Source organism: Micromesistius poutassou, assembly GCF_964030765.1.
Source record: "Micromesistius poutassou genome assembly, chromosome: 8".
Classification (NCBI taxonomy): Eukaryota; Metazoa; Chordata; class Actinopteri; order Gadiformes; family Gadidae; genus Micromesistius; species Micromesistius poutassou.
Genome location: NC_140278.1, coordinates 7,487,087 through 7,503,509, shown reverse-complemented (window position 1 = coordinate 7,503,509; position 16,423 = coordinate 7,487,087). Strand labels below are relative to the sequence as shown.

Sequence of the window (16,423 nt, the reverse complement as noted above, 5' to 3'; positions counted from 1 at the left end):
GGCGGTTCTACCGGGAAGCGTTTGGGCTCGAGCTGGGTTTGATGTTGTTATGATCAACGAAGTGCGCAATAAGGAAGTGAGACTAAATATTCAGTTAGTCGTTTCTAAATTACAGAAAGACTCAAACCGGACAGGTGAGATGAAGCCACTTCGCTGTATGGCAGAATTTGCGTTTTGGTTTCGTTTTCACAAGGTTGCATTTATTTTGAGGAACAAATGTAGTTTCTTAAAATTGTGAAAATAACTTTCTTGATAATATTTATCTTGGTCATAAACCTACTCGTATGTGGCACCATGTGGTGATTGTTTAGAATGAGAATCCATTTATAAAAGTTCCGATGTTGGGATACGGATATGATATCTGGTTTAGGCCTATATAAACGGCCATGTCAACCAGAGTAGCGATCATGTGTCAGCAAACATACAATATTTAAAATGGTTGATTATGAATACTTTCTATTGGACTAAACCATGACGGTGACACTTTGGAAAACAAAATAACCATATGTTATAGGCTATAATATACTCAGAACATCAACTTCAGCTCAGTATTTGCGGGCTGTAGGCTATACTGGATGTATTGGGGTTGAACAGAGAAAAGTTTATAACTGAGGTTAATTTGAACAAAACATGATTTACTAATATATTTTTTAAACACTGAAATATTTTTTTTGGATTCATATTTACAGAATGTTTAACGTTGTTGAAATTCCCCAAATGTCAGTTTGGGGAAATGTCAAGTTTTACAAGTGACATGTATCTCACAACTTTCCAAAACATCCAAACATTTTTGTAGATCCTGGCATTGAATGATCTCGAGATGACATAGACCTGGGCAATATGGCAATTATTCACAATCCAATCGGGGGGTTATTCCATCAGTAAAGTTTAAACACAGATCACATTCATAATCGTAGATGAGGGAACATGTTATTTCCTTATTTTACTGTTGCAACCAATAAAAGTAAATGTTTCATCATAATTGCTTAAAATATGTACTTGTCTAAATGAACCAAGGCTTATATTCTAGGATACACAAGCTACTGCACCATGGAAATACTAGTTTGTGTATGTTTGGCGCAATAAGTAGAGTCTTGTACCCATTACTTTCATCTTGTATTTCCTACTTTTGATAATTACAATCTTATTGAATTAGACTGTACCATGCCCTCATCAAATATAAGACCATCTGAATAAGATGGTCCCCCCATACTCTATTCTATTGATGATATTGATGATGATATTCTGTTGTTGCATAGAAAGGCAAAGCTCATGGTTTTTGTTTGTTCCAGGAGGGACATCATGTCTGTGTCCATGACCAAAAGCGAGGGGGTGACGGTGATGTCCATGACCTCTGACCCTGGAAGTGCTTGTCCTCCGTTGTGTCAGATCCTGCAGGCACTCTGCTACAGCCCGGTGTGCTGCAACGTGTCCCAGAAACTACGCTCAACGCTGGGGACCTCCCACTCTGCTCTGGGGGTTCGTTTACACCTAGTTTACACCTCCCACTCTGCTCTGGGGGTTAGTTTACACCTCCCACTCCACTCTGGGGGTTAGTTTACACCTAGTGTACACCTAGTTTACACCTCCCTCTCAGCTCTGGGGGTTAGTTTACACCTCCTTCTCAGCTCTGGGGGTTAGTTTACACCTTCCTCTCAGCTCTGGGGGCTAGTTTACACCTCAGACCCCACACTGGGGGTCCCTCCACCTCTAGCAACATGTGTGCCTCCTGTGCTCTGTATGATCATGTATGAACACAAGGTGCTAAGACAGCACACGCTTTCAATATCAAATCATTTTTTTAAAGTGCCCACTGTAACAACGCATGTGTCCTCATGAAAAACTTTGTTGATAAGCTACAAAACAAACATTTGAACCCACCTCTTGTGACTCCTGGCTGATTTTAACCAATACATCCTTGGTTGTTTATGTCATGGTTGGAAAGCAGCACTCCAAACATGGCTGGGTTTGGGTTGATCTCGTTCAACCAACAATCCAACACAAGACGTCTATTTAAATGTTTATTTCAACAAATTATCAGTGCGTGTTTCAGGAGGACACATGCATGGTTACATTGGGTATTTACCAGTATTTCATTTTCAAAGTATTGCCAATGTTGATAACAGGCTATAATGAACATTGCATATGTTTTTCATAAAATTATAAATGGTATTATCTTTCGTGTCTCAACACTAGCCAATTCCAATTGGCTGCGTTGGTCAACGACATTGTGTGTTGGTATTATGGGTTCGTTGTGCACTCGGTCATTGGTGACATTCTAGTAGAACAATGTGTGACTGCAGCTAGCTGGGAATCCTGACACAATTGATAGTTTAAGATGATCTGGGGCTAACCCCGAGATCTTTGACGCCAGAATCGCGGCAAGAGTTATGTAGTGTAAGCTTTGTCTTAGAGAGAAGGCATTGAGATTGTTCTGTTGTTGTTACCATCAGAATTCAGGTGGGTCTAGAACAAACTAAAGCTGTGTGAATTGTCAGGCGATGCAGGTGATGGTGGGCCTGATGAACATTGGTCTTGGAGTGGTCCTCTGTACCAACGGGTCGGCCAGCTACCAGATAAGGCACTCCAGCTTCTCCTACTGGATGGGCTCCCTGGTGAGGAGAACATCTTCTTCCTCACTATACCACTCACTATAGTACTCGGTTTACTACTCATTATACTACTCATTGTAGTACTCAGTTTACTACTCATTACAGAACTCAGTTTACTACTCATTATAGTACTCATTCTAGTATTCAGTTCACTTCTCATACTACACACACACATTAGTGATCTCATGTATTTTCTTCCCTACAGTTCATAGTTTTTGGCTTCCTGTGCATCCTGTCTGAGAAGTTTCCCAGTCTTTGTTTGGTGAGTCTCAAGCGCAACACCTCTACCCAAGTCCCACCCCTAGAACCGCAATGCTGTCTAATTGTATTTACATGAAAATGAAACCCCCAATATGTGTAGGGTCCAAGAGGGTAAATTGGGGTGTGAAATCGAAGTATGTCCAGGTGTGTTAGGTTCCAGTTGTGTATGTCCAGGTGTGTAAAGTTCTTGTTGTGTATGTCCAGGTGTGTAAAGTTCTAGTTCCACTACACCACTGCCGCCACGTCTCAGTGGTTGAAAACATGCAATACATTTCTGACATAGGCAGTATTTAAAGTGAAATCCCTAAATTATAGAATAAGGCAGGTTGGACGTTGTTTATGCATTTTGAAATCATCCTCACTCTATTGGGATTAATGGCGAACAATTCTGCATTTGTCATAGTTATTTTATAGACAATATGCAGAATCTTTTCACTTATGAATTTACACAATCAATGCAATTTTCAATTTTCAATGCAATTTCACTCAAGAGACTTTCCTCTTGAGTGAAATAGACTGCTCTTGAGCTATCCAGTTTATAAAGGTGAGTAAAATGACGAGATAAACTCCCCTTTGACGTGAACTCACATTTTACCTAAAGCGGAAAACCTGGTTCAACTAATCGAATCGTAAGTGACCGTTGTAGTACCATTTAACTCTGATTGCGAGTTCCGTCTCTTTCAATCCAGGTTTTCCCAAGAAAACCTGGGTATGTTCAGGGAGGTTCGTAGTACAGGGCACAGGTGTGTAAAGTTCCTGTTGTGTATGTCCAGCTGTGTAAAGTTATAGTTGTGTGTGTCCAGGTGTGTAAAGTTGTAGTTGTGTATGTCCAGGTGGTGTCCAGTGTGACCGCTCAACTGTCTGGAATAGCGTTCTCCATCACAGCCGTGGTGCTGTACTCCATCAACTTCTTTGGGATACACATGAGTTGGCCCTGCGTAGATTACCACTACTACCGTGACAGCACGGCCATACCCATCGACAACAGCTCGGATATGGAGAAATGTCTTGAGGGCCTCAGCATCATCAAGGTCATTATTAATATCATTATTTATGTTCTTATAATTCATATACTTGAATTTACTACTTCTTGCTATTATTATCAATATTACTATTACACTTTATCTTACAATTATATTCCTCACTTTTATTACTACACTATATCTAACTATTATAAATACACTCAAAAAACTGAGAAAAAAAACAATGTGAAACATACTGTATCAATGCCTTTTTGAATAACTATTTATTTTAAAACAAACGCCCCTTTTACATCCATAATATTTTGGTGCAAAATGGTGCCTACACACTTGAAACATGCCGGACAGTCTGTGAATAGGCCTTTTGGTCCATAATAGCGAAACTATCCTTTAACTAACACTGTAGACTTAAATATTTTTGTGATATGCTCCAGGGGGCACTAGCATTTTATTATTAATTCCATTAATATTCCTAATATAAATTGGTGTTTGTGTTCCAGGTGGTTCTAGCAGGTTATTATTATTTGTATTAATATTCATAATAATATTTTGTATTGCAGACGATTCTACGCGGAGTCAACGGTCTACTGATCATTCTCTCAGTTCTCCAGCTCTGTCTTTCCATCTCCTGCGTCGTCCTGGGAATCAAAGCCATAAAAAAGGGCTTCAAGAAGGAGAACAAGGTAGAGTTAGGAGGAGGAGGACCAGGTAGAGTTAGGAGGAGGAGGACCAGGTAGAGTTAGGAGGAGGAGGACCAGGTAGAGTTAGGAGGAGGAGGACCAGGTAGAGTTAGGAGGAGGAGGACCAGGTAGAGTTAGGAGGAGGAGGACCAGGTAGAGTTAGGAGGAGGAGGACCAGGTAGAGTTAGGAGGAGGAGGACCAGGTAGAGTTAGGAGGAGGAGGACCAGGTAGAGTTAGGAGGAGGAGGACCAGGTAGAGTTAGGAGGAGGAGGACCAGGTAGAGTTAGGAGGAGGAGGACCAGGTACTCTATGTCCACCTGTCCCAGCAGATATACAGTAAATATACAATGGATTCTAACAAATAAGATCATAATGTCTTAATTATCGTGTGTGTGTGTGTGTGTGTGTGTGTGTAGAGTGAGGACATCGAACACTACACACCTCTACTGAATGAGAAGCCTGCCTACTGAGGCTGTGAGGCCAACGTTGGAACTGCAGCCAGGGGCAACACTGCATCATATTTTATCATCCTATATTAAATACAGGTAACTAATTCAACACAGAGAGCATGTCATAGCTTATAATTACTTATGAAATACAGGGAAGATATGTAAGAGAGACATTAACTACAGGGCTTGTGGTTCTGGCTCTGCTTTTGGGTTTTTCGTTTTTATGACATATTACTAATTATTATAAACGGCTTTAGTTAAACATTTCTTGACAATGCTAATCACGTTAAACAGAAAATAAATTAATGTACAATACATATATTTGTATTTTGTGACTGAATGATAATAAATTTGAATGCAAAATTATTTGATTTGTCTTTGCATTTGTATGAAGCAATATTATAATAGTAATACAAATTTCCCCATCCATTATTATTGATGTAAATGATATAATATAATATAATAACTGACACATACTAAAAGTGTTTTACCAAGCCAACCTATTTTAGCTGCCATCCTGTATTATCACTGTCACCCACTTCCTTATCTAAATTTTACAAAATGAGTATCTTATAAAAATGTCTATGATCTTTTACTGTTTTCAATGTGATAATTATCTTGCAATCTTGCATGAGGGAGAGGCTACGCAGGGGAGGAGCTTAATTGAAGTGAGGGGCTATGAAGAGGAGGGGCTTAATGGGGGCAAAGCTATGCAGGGGAGGAGCTACGCATCTGTGGTGTTGGTCCAGACGTTCAGCTCTCTTCTTAGGTCTTCCACTGCTGGATAATTGAGGAGGTCTCCTGTTCTCTGGACCCTGCTAATACTCAGGTAACAACTTTAGTGTGGGATTAATGTATGTGTGTTGCTGTGTATTGTGTCTGTAAGTGTGAGTGTGTGTGTGTGTGTGTGTGTATTCTAGGGTTTAAGAGTGTGTGTGTGTGTGTGTGTGTGTGTGTGTGTGTGTGTTTTCATGTGCTGTGTGTGTGTGTGTGTGTGTACATGTTCTGTGTGTGCGATGTGTGTGTGTATTTGTTCTTATGTGTTGCTGTGTGTGTGTGTGTGTGTGTGTGTGTGTGTGTTAACATGTGCTGTGTACATGTTACATACATGTGTACATATGTGTACATGTGATGTGTGTGAGGTGTGTGTGTGTGTGTGTGTATGAGAGAGAGAGAGAGTTGATAAGAAACAATACAGAGCCTGAATTCCCCTGGAGGAATGAATTCTATCTTATCATCCTTTTTTTTGTGATTTTTTTCTGAAAAACAGCCAATGTCTGGATTTTTGGCTAGAGGCTGGGGCCCCCAGAAGCCCCCCCGCTGGTGCCCCCGTGCCCCCCCAGGCTGGTGTCAGGCCCTGCTGGATGCTCTTGTTCGGAACTTGAAACGTCTCTGCTGCACTCTGACTCCAGGACTCCTCATCAGTTCACAAGCAGTTCTAGGGGTAAGAGTACCTGGTACGACTCATACTACTGCAGTTCTAGGGGTGAGTCGTACCAGGTACGACTTATACTACTACAGTTCTAGGGGTAAGAGTACCTGGTACGACTCGTACTACTACAGTTCTAGGGGTAAGAGTACCTGGTACGACTCGTACTACTACAGTTCTAGGGGTAAGAGTACCTGGTACGACTCATACTACTACAGTTCTAGGGGTAAGAGTACCTAGTACGACTCGTACTACTGCAGTTCTAGGGGTAAGAGTACCTGGTACGACTCGTACTACTACAGTTCTAGGGGTAAGAGTACCTGGTACGACTCATACTACTGCAGTTCTAGGGGTAAGAGTACCTGGTACGACTCGTACTACTACAGTTCTAGGGGTAAGAGTACCTGGTACGACTCATACTACTACAGTTCTAGGGGTAAGAGTACCTGGTACGACTCGTACTACTACAGTTCTAGGGGTAAGAGTACCTGGTACGACTCGTACTACTACAGTTCTAGGGGTAAGAGTACCTGGTACGACTCGTACTACTACAGTTCTAGGGGTAAGAGTACCTGGTACGACTCATACTACTGCAGTTATAGGGGTAAGAGTACCTGGTACGACTCATACTACTACAGTTCTAGGGGTAAGAGTACCTGGTACGACTCGTACTACTACAGTTCTAGGGGTAAGAGTACCTGGTATGACTCATACTACTACAGTTCTAGGGGTAAGGGTACCTGGTACTACTTATACTACTACCGTTCTAGGGTTTAGGGTTGATACTAATTTTTTACTACTACTGATGTTTTTATTATACTCATATTATAAATATGAGCATAGTATGAGTGTATATATAATGAGGTTATTTCTACACTCATTAAAGTGTTGTGTTGATTTGAAACCAACTTTTTTTAGACTTTTTTTTTAAAAATCTGCTTTAAAAAAGTGGTCTGCTACATTCATAATAAAAGCAATTAGTTGATGGTTGTGTGTAAATGTTTAGACCATCCAGATCCTGGTAGGCCTGGTGACGGTTGGCCTGGGTCCTGGTCGAACCAGCACTGGTCCTGGAGACCTGACCCAGCTGGGAGCCCCCTACTGGCTGGGTGCCGTGGTGCGTTCCTCAACACCATGACATCCGTCAACACCATGACATCACCTCAACACCATGACATCACCTCAACACCATGACATCACACAGCACCATGACATCACCTCAACACCATGACATCACCTCAACACCATGACATCACCACAGCACCATGACATCACCTCAACACCATGACATCACCTCAACACCATGACATCACACAGCACCATGACATCACCTCAACACCATGACATCACCTCAACACCATGACATCACCACAGCACCATGACATCACCTCAACACCATGACATCACCTCAACACCATGACATCACCACAGCACCATGACATCACCTCAACACCATGACATCCGTCAACACCATGACATCACCTCAACACCATGACATCCGTCAACACCATGACATCACCACAACACGAGGACTTCCCCTGCACCACAGCATTATAGCATGAATTATAGCATGAAATCAACTCAACACCATGACATCAATTCAACTCCATGATACAACCTTGACATCATGATATCCCCTCAACACTGTGACATCTCCTCAACACCTCAAAATGCCTTTTTTAACTTGGACCTTGGAAAGTTGAGGTTGTGTGTTTACTCTGACCTTGTCTGCAGTTCCTGGTTGCTGGAATCCTCTGTGTCCTGTCTGGAGACTATCCTTCCGTCGTCCTGGTAGGTCTACCTACCTTCTTCGTCTGTAGGAGACACCTATTCTCTTTCCACTGTAGGACACACCTAGTTTGGGAAATAGGACATACCTACTTTCTAGAACTCTCTGTTCTCCCTCCTAGCATTGTGCTGTATTCATTAAAAATGTAGGAAACAGAGTGGCAAAACAGTTCTAGTTGATGGTAGGTGACTTTGTGTCCTCGCCAGGTGGGTTTCACCGTGGCCATGAACCTATGTGGAGCCATCTTGGCCGTCACGGGGATCGTTCTATACGCCATTGATCTGAGTCACTCCTCTCTCACCTGGATGTGTCCTTCGCCCTCCACCCGGGAACCTCACACTGTTCGTCACCATGGTTACGCCGATCACCATCATGGTGACACCGCAGCCTCCCTGGAGATGCTGCACGCCCAACTCAACCAGGACCTTCAGAAAGAATGCATAACTATGGCACACATTGCTGAGGTGACTCAAACCTCATCCTAACCCTAACCTCTATATACATACAGCTTCCGCAGACCCTGTACTTGTGAAAGCGTTAAGGCTTATAGAAAGAGCAATATAAAATGGAAAGATGAATTAAAGTCATAATGTAATGTTTAACTAGCGTTGAACGGAGGCTGTTTTCTGTGTTGGCCACCAGGGGCTGCTCACTATGATAGACATCCTGCTGATCATCCTCACAATCCTCCAGCTGTGTGTCAGCATCAGCGCCGCAATTCTGGGTCTCCAGGCTCTGACCAGGCCGAGGGGCCATAACGAGGTGAAACAAAACATAACGTCAAACAACACACTACCATGCAGTCAGACAACACTGTACAACACTGCACTACAATAAAGTCAGATAACACACTGTTAGATAGACCATACAGTCAGATAACACACTGTGACTACCATACAGTCAGATAGCTCACAGTTTCTACCATAAAGTCAGACAACACACTGTAGGCCTACCATAGTCAGACCAAACATTGTATAATATGTCAAGTTGTGATCACTAGTTGTTGTAAGAAGAATATTTGATTTCAGTGTCGTCGGAATGCTGAGATGAAATTGCCGGAGTCTGTCCCTACCAAATGCATCACCATATAAGACTCTCTGTGTCTCTCTCCAGATTTCACAAAATCCACGTAATTATACCACATATATATCAATTGATCATGTCAGATTGCACAAATGATTAACTAATTGAATAACTTAAATAACTATTAAATAGTCATTCACCATTTGAAGACCAATAACAATGTTGTGATTTCTAAAAAATATATATTATAACATACTCATGTTTTTTCTCTGTCTATAAATATTCATGTATGTGTATCCTTGCAATTCATGCACAATGTCTCCTTGTGTTTCTGTTTAAAAATTAAATAAAAAATCTTTATTTCACATCAATACTGAGTAATATGTTATATTCTATAAAATAAGAGATTAGGCTTGTACCACCATATTGTTTCCTATCATGAATACATTCCTATCGTTCTTACCCACTGATCTTGAAGGCTTCTCTGTTTGAGCATGTTTCATGGTCAATGGCTGACTCATAGTCAGCCATTGACCATGACTTATAATATGTCTATAGACCTCTGAAGAATAAGTCCCGCCTCCGAGGCTCCGGTTCCCTCGGTCAAATGTCTAGCCAGTCGAAACTAGATGGAAAATGTGTGTAGTTCAAAACGTGACGCAGCTTTTACTTCTTCGCCACCTACAGAGTTTGCTATGTACGATCATTCAAAAACCCCATGTCATTTCCCATAGACATTTGACCGAGGGAACCGGAGCCTTGGAAGCGGGACTTATTCTTCAGAGGTCTATTATCTCTCTCTTTGTATTAAAGAAAAAAAGTCTTATACTAGATAAGGTAGCAAACATTTCCCTCTCTTTCACACTTGGTGAAATCTCAAAGTTGTACTCATTGCTGGTTTCACTAACACTGCTGGGTTTGATATTTAGATACTGTTAGCTAGGTCATTATGTAGGGTGACCAGACGTCCCCAGTTTCCGGGGACAGTCCCCGTTTTCAGTGACCTGTCCCCGGCTACTGCTGTCCCCGGAAATGTCCCCGGTTTTCACTGTGACTGAAAAATCTGAAATTGGAATAAAGGAAAAAATGAAAAAACGAAAATGTTGACCAAAAGACATATAGTTGCGCACCGTAGCCTACTGCTGTGTGTGTGTGTGTGTGTGTGTGTGTGTGTGTGTGTGTGTGTGTGTGTGTGTGTGTGTGTGTGATTAAGTTGACTTGTTAGTTTTTGTAAAGACCATTTTATTAAAATTTTGTTTCTGAATTGAGTGCAACCATTTGTTTTTCACTAAAAACTCTTTGGTGGGTCACTCCCACTTTTACATGGAATTAGTCTAAATATAAATCAGGCATGACACATGTCCCAACCTCATTACTGTGCTGCCCATGTATAATACATTGGGTTAGGTAAATAAGGTGTAAGGTATGTTGGCCTTCATTTGTAATGTATATATATTTTTAATAATTCATATATTTCAAGTTAGGGACCATTCACAATAACTAATATTAATATTGTACAACAATATATGGCAGGTTAGCTGCTTGCTACTTCCCACCCACATTTAGGGAAAACTGATTCAACCCCCTTAAAACCATATATTTTCTAAAACCATATAACCTGAAGTTGTCATTCAACTTTAAGGATGTTCTTGATCTCAGAATTTACTACTTAAAAAAAACATAATTATTAATCAATTCCTTTGCCATTTTGGATAAATAGAGTGAGAGAAACTGCTTTGTGAATGGTAAGGCCAGTGTCCCCGTTTTAGTTTTTCTATGACAAAAACACTATATGTTGGAGGTTTTTACACCGCTGAACCCAAAATGTCCCCAGATTTTGTCTCAGAAATCTGGTCACCTTATCATTATGATAATGTTAGCTAGGCGGTTATGATGTAAGCATAGTTATGATAATTTAAGCTAGGTAGTTTTGTTGTTGGCTAGGTTATAGATAATGTTAACTAGTTAGTTATAACCACTTGTTAGTGTTAACTAGATAGCTATGATGTTAGCTAGTTGATAATGATAATGTTAGATAGGTAATTATGATAACTGTGTTGACATAGTATTGATAATGTTAGCCAGGTAGTCATGATAATGCTAGCAAGTAGTTATGATGACTGGTCAGTTGTAGTTATTATGCTGATAATAATCAGTCAGCTATCTGAGTCAGATATATATATATATATATATAAATATATATATATAAAATATGGTAGTGATGTGTCGTTCGCGAACGAGTCGGCTCAAAGAGCCGGCTCTTTTAAGTGAACGATGGGAGTCGGCTCCCATCGGCAGCCAGCAACCAATCACGAGAACAAGCAGCGAGGGGCGGGGGATTTCGATGCGCGATACACGTTGCCTGTGACTGACAGGAGGAAAAGGGGAGAGAGACGAGTCTGAGCGTGTGTGAGTACAAGATGAATATAACAAGGAAAAGAAGCAGCATTTGGATGCATTTTGATCCGTGTGAGAACACAAATGTCAACACGCGCGCACGTGTCAAAATGAGCGTCAGAATTACGGCATGGCACCATTATAAAAGGTATACAGTAAGCGGTAATATGAAGAGCCGTTTGGGAGCCGAAAGAGCCGGCTCTTGTTGGTGAGCCGTTCCAAGAGATCCGGCTCACTAAAAAGAGCCGAAATTCCCATCACTAAAATATGGACGGTGGGGATGTCAGAGTTTCATTGACATGTCTGTAATGGCCAGCAGAGGACAGTCTAAGGTCCCTGAAAGAATGACGAACCACCAAAGACAACCACAAGCTTCACAAAACTGCACTACAACAATGTTAAGGCGATTCAATCAACTCATTGACATACCTTGAAATAGATAAGTGTAGTTTCAGTTTTACTGGTTAAGATTGTTTAATGGTTATCATATTTGTTAGTGTTTGTTCGATAACATTACATTATTTATGTAAAAAACAAAAAAAATATATATCTAGCTAGTAGTCTATATAGTCTATATTGTAGCACTTAAAACCATTTGATTTGCTAGTATGCACTTAAATGATTCTTGCACTTTTTGAGGTTTTATCTTCATCGGTGAATGCACTTACAAGTCGCTTTGGACAAAAGTGTCTAAATAAGCTAAATAAAGGTAATGTAATGCCTGTTGAAACTTGTCAATGGATTTTTTATTATTCATTCAACAGAGTGGTGAACTTAACAAGTAATTCACCCAGTGGCAGGCCTACTAGTGAATTAGACCACCTACTGGTTAATTAATGAAACCAGTAGTGAACTAAATCAGCGGTACTGAATTAAACTGGTGGCCCTAGTGAATTGATGAAACAGGTTGTACTGATGAACTAAAATAGTATTAGGCATACTAGTGATTTAAAGCAGGGGAACTTGAACCAAATCAGGGGCACTATCTTTTTTAATTTTTCAATTAATTGATATAGACATACATTAATTTGCAATACATGGTTGGAATGACTTGGAATGATGAAAAAAAAGAAAAGTATGACATCATAAAACACCAACCCTCCCCTCCCAACACTCACCCGTGTCCAGTTCACCTGCCTAATTGACTATTGATGCGTCTGTCTAATCAGTGGCACTTAAAAAAAAAAAAAAAAACAGCAACTAAACCTTAAAATGTGTAAATTCAACACACCTTTAAACTAAACCACTAAACCATTGGTGCTGGTGAATGTCCAGCCTACTAGGGAACGACACTAGTGGTAGTGAACTAAACGGGTGGTACTGGCAGTAGAACAGTTGTATTAGTGAGCTAAACCAGTTATTATACCAGTGACGCTAATAAATAAATATAGGTGCACTGGGGTACTGAACCAAAGGTCGTTGGTTGTTTTGTTAGTGGACCACCTGTCTGTCGACTTCCGGCAAACTAAGCCTCCTTGGCATACTGTTTTTTATAGACACCCAGCGGTCGGTGGCGTATTTATGGCCAGGGTGGTTCTGTCCACGAGCTGTCCACGCGGGCTTTCTTGGTTTCGATTGGCTACTAGTGGCACAAACAAAATATTTCAGCCAATCACAGGCCTCCGCTGCCGAATCCTCGCTGTGTCCATTCCTTGACTGCGTGCTCAGTAACTAGACACCGCGCGGTGCCGTCTTCCGTATAAAGCCTCCGCGGTAACTCAATATTTACATTCAGAAGAAACATATAGACAGCAAACAAGCCCGCAATCGAAAGGGGCACTTTATCGATGAAAGAAAGCGGCCATAGCTCCTGTTTTGAACATTGACAATAGTCCCAGGTCGGCGGGTCAGGATGGTCGTTATGAAGAAGTTAAAGACATTCGAGGTAGTGTTCAGCGATCCCAGCAAGGCCTTCTACTGTAGCGGGGATAAGGTGGCCGGGAACGTGGTGGTGGAGGTGTCGGAGGTGACCAAAGTGTCCGTCCTCAAGGTGCTCGGTGTGGGCTGCGGTAAAGTGGAGTACGCCAAAGGAAAACAAAAGTGTCGAGAGGAGATCGATTATCTGAAATACGAAGAGGTTGTTCATCTGGACCAACAGACTAGAGGTAAGGGCAACTTAAAAGTGCTTGTTCACTGCGGTACACAACTATTAACCTCATTTTTGTTTTAATGCGTTGAGGAAATTGTATGTTGTTTTAAGTATTTGTGTAATAAGTCGTCGTGTATGAACTTGTGTGCCTAGCTCCAGATGGCTCCTTCACTCTCAGACCAGGAAACAGATACGAGTTCATGTTTGGCTTCGAGCTGCCTGCTCCAGGGTCAGTATAGCCCACAATGACACACTCCTCATGGTCCCCATGGTTACGACAGGCTGCTAACATCCCTCCTTCCCCAACCAGGTGCCTTGTGTCGTCATACGCTGGCAAGTTCGGCTATGTGCGCTATTACGTTCGTGCGGTGATGGAGAGGCCTTGCGCGCCACCGCAACACTGTGAGAAAAGTTTTGAGGTTGAGGAACCTCTGGACATCAACACCCCCGATCTTCTGGTACGACCCAAACCTAATCTTTTATGTCATTTAACCTATTATCGCAACTGATCTGTCATGATCCTTATCTTATCAAATGATCATCCCTACTGGTACGACCCAAACATGATCCAATCTATTATCACCCCATTTATGTATCATTGAACACTCATCTATATTATTTTATATCATTCTACCTCTCTCCTCCATCTCCTCACCTCTAAATCTTCTCTCTCCTTTATCTCATCTCTCCCCCATCCTCCTCTGCAGGCTCCGGTAGCAGCCAGCAAGCAGAAGAAGGTGAGCTGTCTCTTCATCCCGGATGGTCAGGTCAGCATCTCGGCGCGGATCGACCGGAAAGGTTTCTGCGAGGGCGAGGAGATCAGCCTCAACGCCAAGTTTGAGAACAGCTGCTCTCGAATCGTGGTCCCCAAGGCCGCCATCGTGGCCAAGCACAGCTATCAGGCGGGCGGACGCACCAAAGTGCTGAAGCAGAAGCTGACGTCTGTCCGGGGAAACCACATCATCTCTGGGATGTGTGACATGTGGCAGGGCCGAACCATCCGAGTGCCCAAACTACAGCCCTCCCTCCAGGGCTGTGACATCATTAAAGTGGACTACGTCCTCATGGTGAGCTCACTCTGAAGTCGGCTTCACACTCTTGATGTAAATGTCAAGTCAGCTTTACTCTCTGGATTCTGGGAAGTCAGCTGTACACTCTAGACATAACTGCCAAGCCAGTGTTGCACTCTAAATTAAACCGTCAAGTCAGCTTTACACTCGTAAGTCAACCGTCAAGTCAGCTTTACACTCTAAATTCAACCGTCAAGTCAGCTGTTCACTCCATATTCTACCGTCAAGTCAGCTTTAAAGTCTTGATTAAACGGTAAAGTCAGCTTGACAAACCTAAATTAGACCAAACAGAAGTCCATGGTAAACTCAACGTAATCTGTCCAAACCCTGAGTTAACCTGAGTGTTACCATCCCCCCAACAGGTATACGTCCACATACCTGGCAGCGATAAGATGGTGGTGGAGCTGCCGCTGGTGATCGGCACCGGTCCGTTTGGAGGTTTCTCTAGCAGATCCAGCAGCATCAGCAGCCAGGCCAGCTCCCTGAGAGGTCCATCAGACAGCTGGGCCTCCTTCCCCTCCCCGCCGCCCAGCTACGCCAACATACCCACCTACCCTAATCTGCCCAGCTACTCCAACCTCCCTCGCCTCGACAGGGACATCACCCGCACCCCCCTGCTTCACGACTGTGACGAAGACGAGGATGAGGATGGTCTCTTTATGCTGGCCCCGCCCGTAGCCTACCCCCTTCCGCCCCCTTACTCTGAGGTGAGATGTGAACCATGATGTCACTCGTGGCACTGGCGCTGCTTGATGTTACAATTACTATCAACAGTGTTGTGGCGTGTTGTTTAAGTCTAGCATTTGATAGTATTTAATAATGCTTGTACCTGTGCAGGTGGATGAGAGCGTTCCGAATGGCCAGCAGGTCATACAGGTGTTCTGAAACTGCCAGGGTGGAGGAGAGAATACTGCACCTCCTGCTGCCAGGAGGAGGAGAGCTTCCTTGACTTAGGTCACAGTGGATGAGGACAGAGCGCAGCACCTCCTGCTGCTAGGAGGAGGCTAGCAGGAGGTGGAGGAGACCAATAGGACATGAGGCTGTTCTGGAGTCTTCAGGTCCAGGTCATTCCAGGCTAGAACCAGACCCCTCAGCTAGTCTAGAACCAGACCTCTCATCTAGTCTAGAACCAAACCCATCAGCTAGTCTAGAACCAGACCTCTCATCTAGTCTAGAACCAAACCTCTCATCTAGTCTAGAACCAAACCTCTCATCTAGTCTAGAACCAAACCTCTCATCTAGTCTAGAACCAGACCCATCAGCTAGTCTAGAACCAGACCCCGCTTCTAAACCCCTCATCCCTCCTTTATAGTACCGGACCCCCCCTCTCTATAGAACCTCCCCCCCCCCCCCCCAAGTCGCTCAATGAGAACCTGTCACACTTGTCCTCTCCATTGCTGTCTCGCGTTTAAAGTTTTGAGTGTTTGGCACTTTAGATCACTATTATGTTACTACTTTCTGTTGCTGAAAATATTTTATATTCTATACTTTTCGAGACTTCTTTGTTTGGTCAACATATGTTGCCATGTTATTTCACATGTAACGATTATGTACATAAAACAAATCATGCTTCTTTTTTTTACCACGTATTTGTCGTCATATATTATTGATACAAAAATAATAAATTATTCATTGAATCTGTA

At 42.4% G+C, this 16,423-nt stretch overlaps 3 protein-coding genes across 5 annotated transcripts; all 3 read left to right on the top strand.

The window, feature by feature from the left end:
* LOC311351949 (membrane-spanning 4-domains subfamily A member 6C-like) lies at positions 1-5,349 on the top strand. 2 transcript variants are annotated; one of them, XM_084472113.1, is made up of 7 exons: positions 1-134; positions 1,293-1,479; positions 2,499-2,615; positions 2,818-2,874; positions 3,707-3,904; positions 4,414-4,536; positions 4,951-5,349. In XM_084472113.1, the coding sequence occupies exons 2-7, from the start codon at positions 1,303-1,305 to the stop codon at positions 5,002-5,004; spliced, it is 726 nt and encodes a 241-aa protein (XP_084328239.1). In that variant the 5' UTR covers positions 1-134; positions 1,293-1,302; the 3' UTR covers positions 5,005-5,349. The 2 variants fall into 2 exon arrangements, with proteins under 2 accessions (XP_084328239.1, XP_084328238.1); XM_084472112.1 differs by having other exon boundaries at positions 1,293-1,521.
* A 366-nt stretch (positions 5,350-5,715) lies between these two features.
* Positions 5,716-9,516, top strand: LOC311351432 (uncharacterized protein). 2 transcript variants are annotated; one of them, XM_084471570.1, is made up of 7 exons: positions 5,716-5,812; positions 6,254-6,427; positions 7,419-7,529; positions 8,147-8,203; positions 8,408-8,665; positions 8,844-8,963; positions 9,230-9,516. In XM_084471570.1, exons 2-7 carry the CDS (start codon positions 6,257-6,259, stop codon positions 9,290-9,292), a joined length of 780 nt encoding a protein of 259 aa, XP_084327696.1. In that variant the 5' UTR covers positions 5,716-5,812; positions 6,254-6,256; the 3' UTR covers positions 9,293-9,516. The 2 variants fall into 2 exon arrangements, with proteins under 2 accessions (XP_084327696.1, XP_084327695.1); XM_084471569.1 differs by having other exon boundaries at positions 8,844-9,357.
* Positions 9,517-13,298: 3,782 nt separating this feature from the next.
* Positions 13,299-16,423, top strand: LOC311351280 (thioredoxin-interacting protein-like). Its single transcript, XM_084471393.1, has 6 exons — positions 13,299-13,726; positions 13,864-13,939; positions 14,021-14,168; positions 14,418-14,777; positions 15,143-15,487; positions 15,618-16,423. The coding sequence occupies exons 1-6, from the start codon at positions 13,474-13,476 to the stop codon at positions 15,663-15,665; spliced, it is 1,230 nt and encodes a 409-aa protein (XP_084327519.1). The 5' UTR covers positions 13,299-13,473; the 3' UTR covers positions 15,666-16,423.

What these genes read in the sequence shown, in the direction of transcription:
- LOC311351949 (XM_084472112.1), top strand. Translation starts at nt 1,303, where the DNA reads ATGTCTGTGTCCATGACCAAAAGCGAGGGGGTGACGGTGATGTCCATG. An exon ending in CCTCCCACTCTGCTCTGGGG is followed by an intron (nt 1,522 to 2,498) that starts GTTAGTTTACAC and finishes GTGAATTGTCAG; the next exon opens with GCGATGCAGGTGATGGTGGG. An exon ending in GCTTCAAGAAGGAGAACAAG is followed by an intron (nt 4,537 to 4,950) that starts GTAGAGTTAGGA and finishes GTGTGTGTGTAG; the next exon opens with AGTGAGGACATCGAACACTA.
- LOC311351432 (XM_084471569.1), top strand. Translation starts at nt 6,257, where the DNA reads ATGTCTGGATTTTTGGCTAGAGGCTGGGGCCCCCAGAAGCCCCCCCGC. An exon ending in GTTCACAAGCAGTTCTAGGG is followed by an intron (nt 6,428 to 7,418) that starts GTAAGAGTACCT and finishes GTAAATGTTTAG; the next exon opens with ACCATCCAGATCCTGGTAGG. An exon ending in ACTATCCTTCCGTCGTCCTG is followed by an intron (nt 8,204 to 8,407) that starts GTAGGTCTACCT and finishes TGTCCTCGCCAG; the next exon opens with GTGGGTTTCACCGTGGCCAT.
- LOC311351280 (XM_084471393.1), top strand. Translation starts at nt 13,474, where the DNA reads ATGGTCGTTATGAAGAAGTTAAAGACATTCGAGGTAGTGTTCAGCGAT. An exon ending in TCTGGACCAACAGACTAGAG is followed by an intron (nt 13,727 to 13,863) that starts GTAAGGGCAACT and finishes TTGTGTGCCTAG; the next exon opens with CTCCAGATGGCTCCTTCACT. An exon ending in TTCCGCCCCCTTACTCTGAG is followed by an intron (nt 15,488 to 15,617) that starts GTGAGATGTGAA and finishes GTACCTGTGCAG; the next exon opens with GTGGATGAGAGCGTTCCGAA.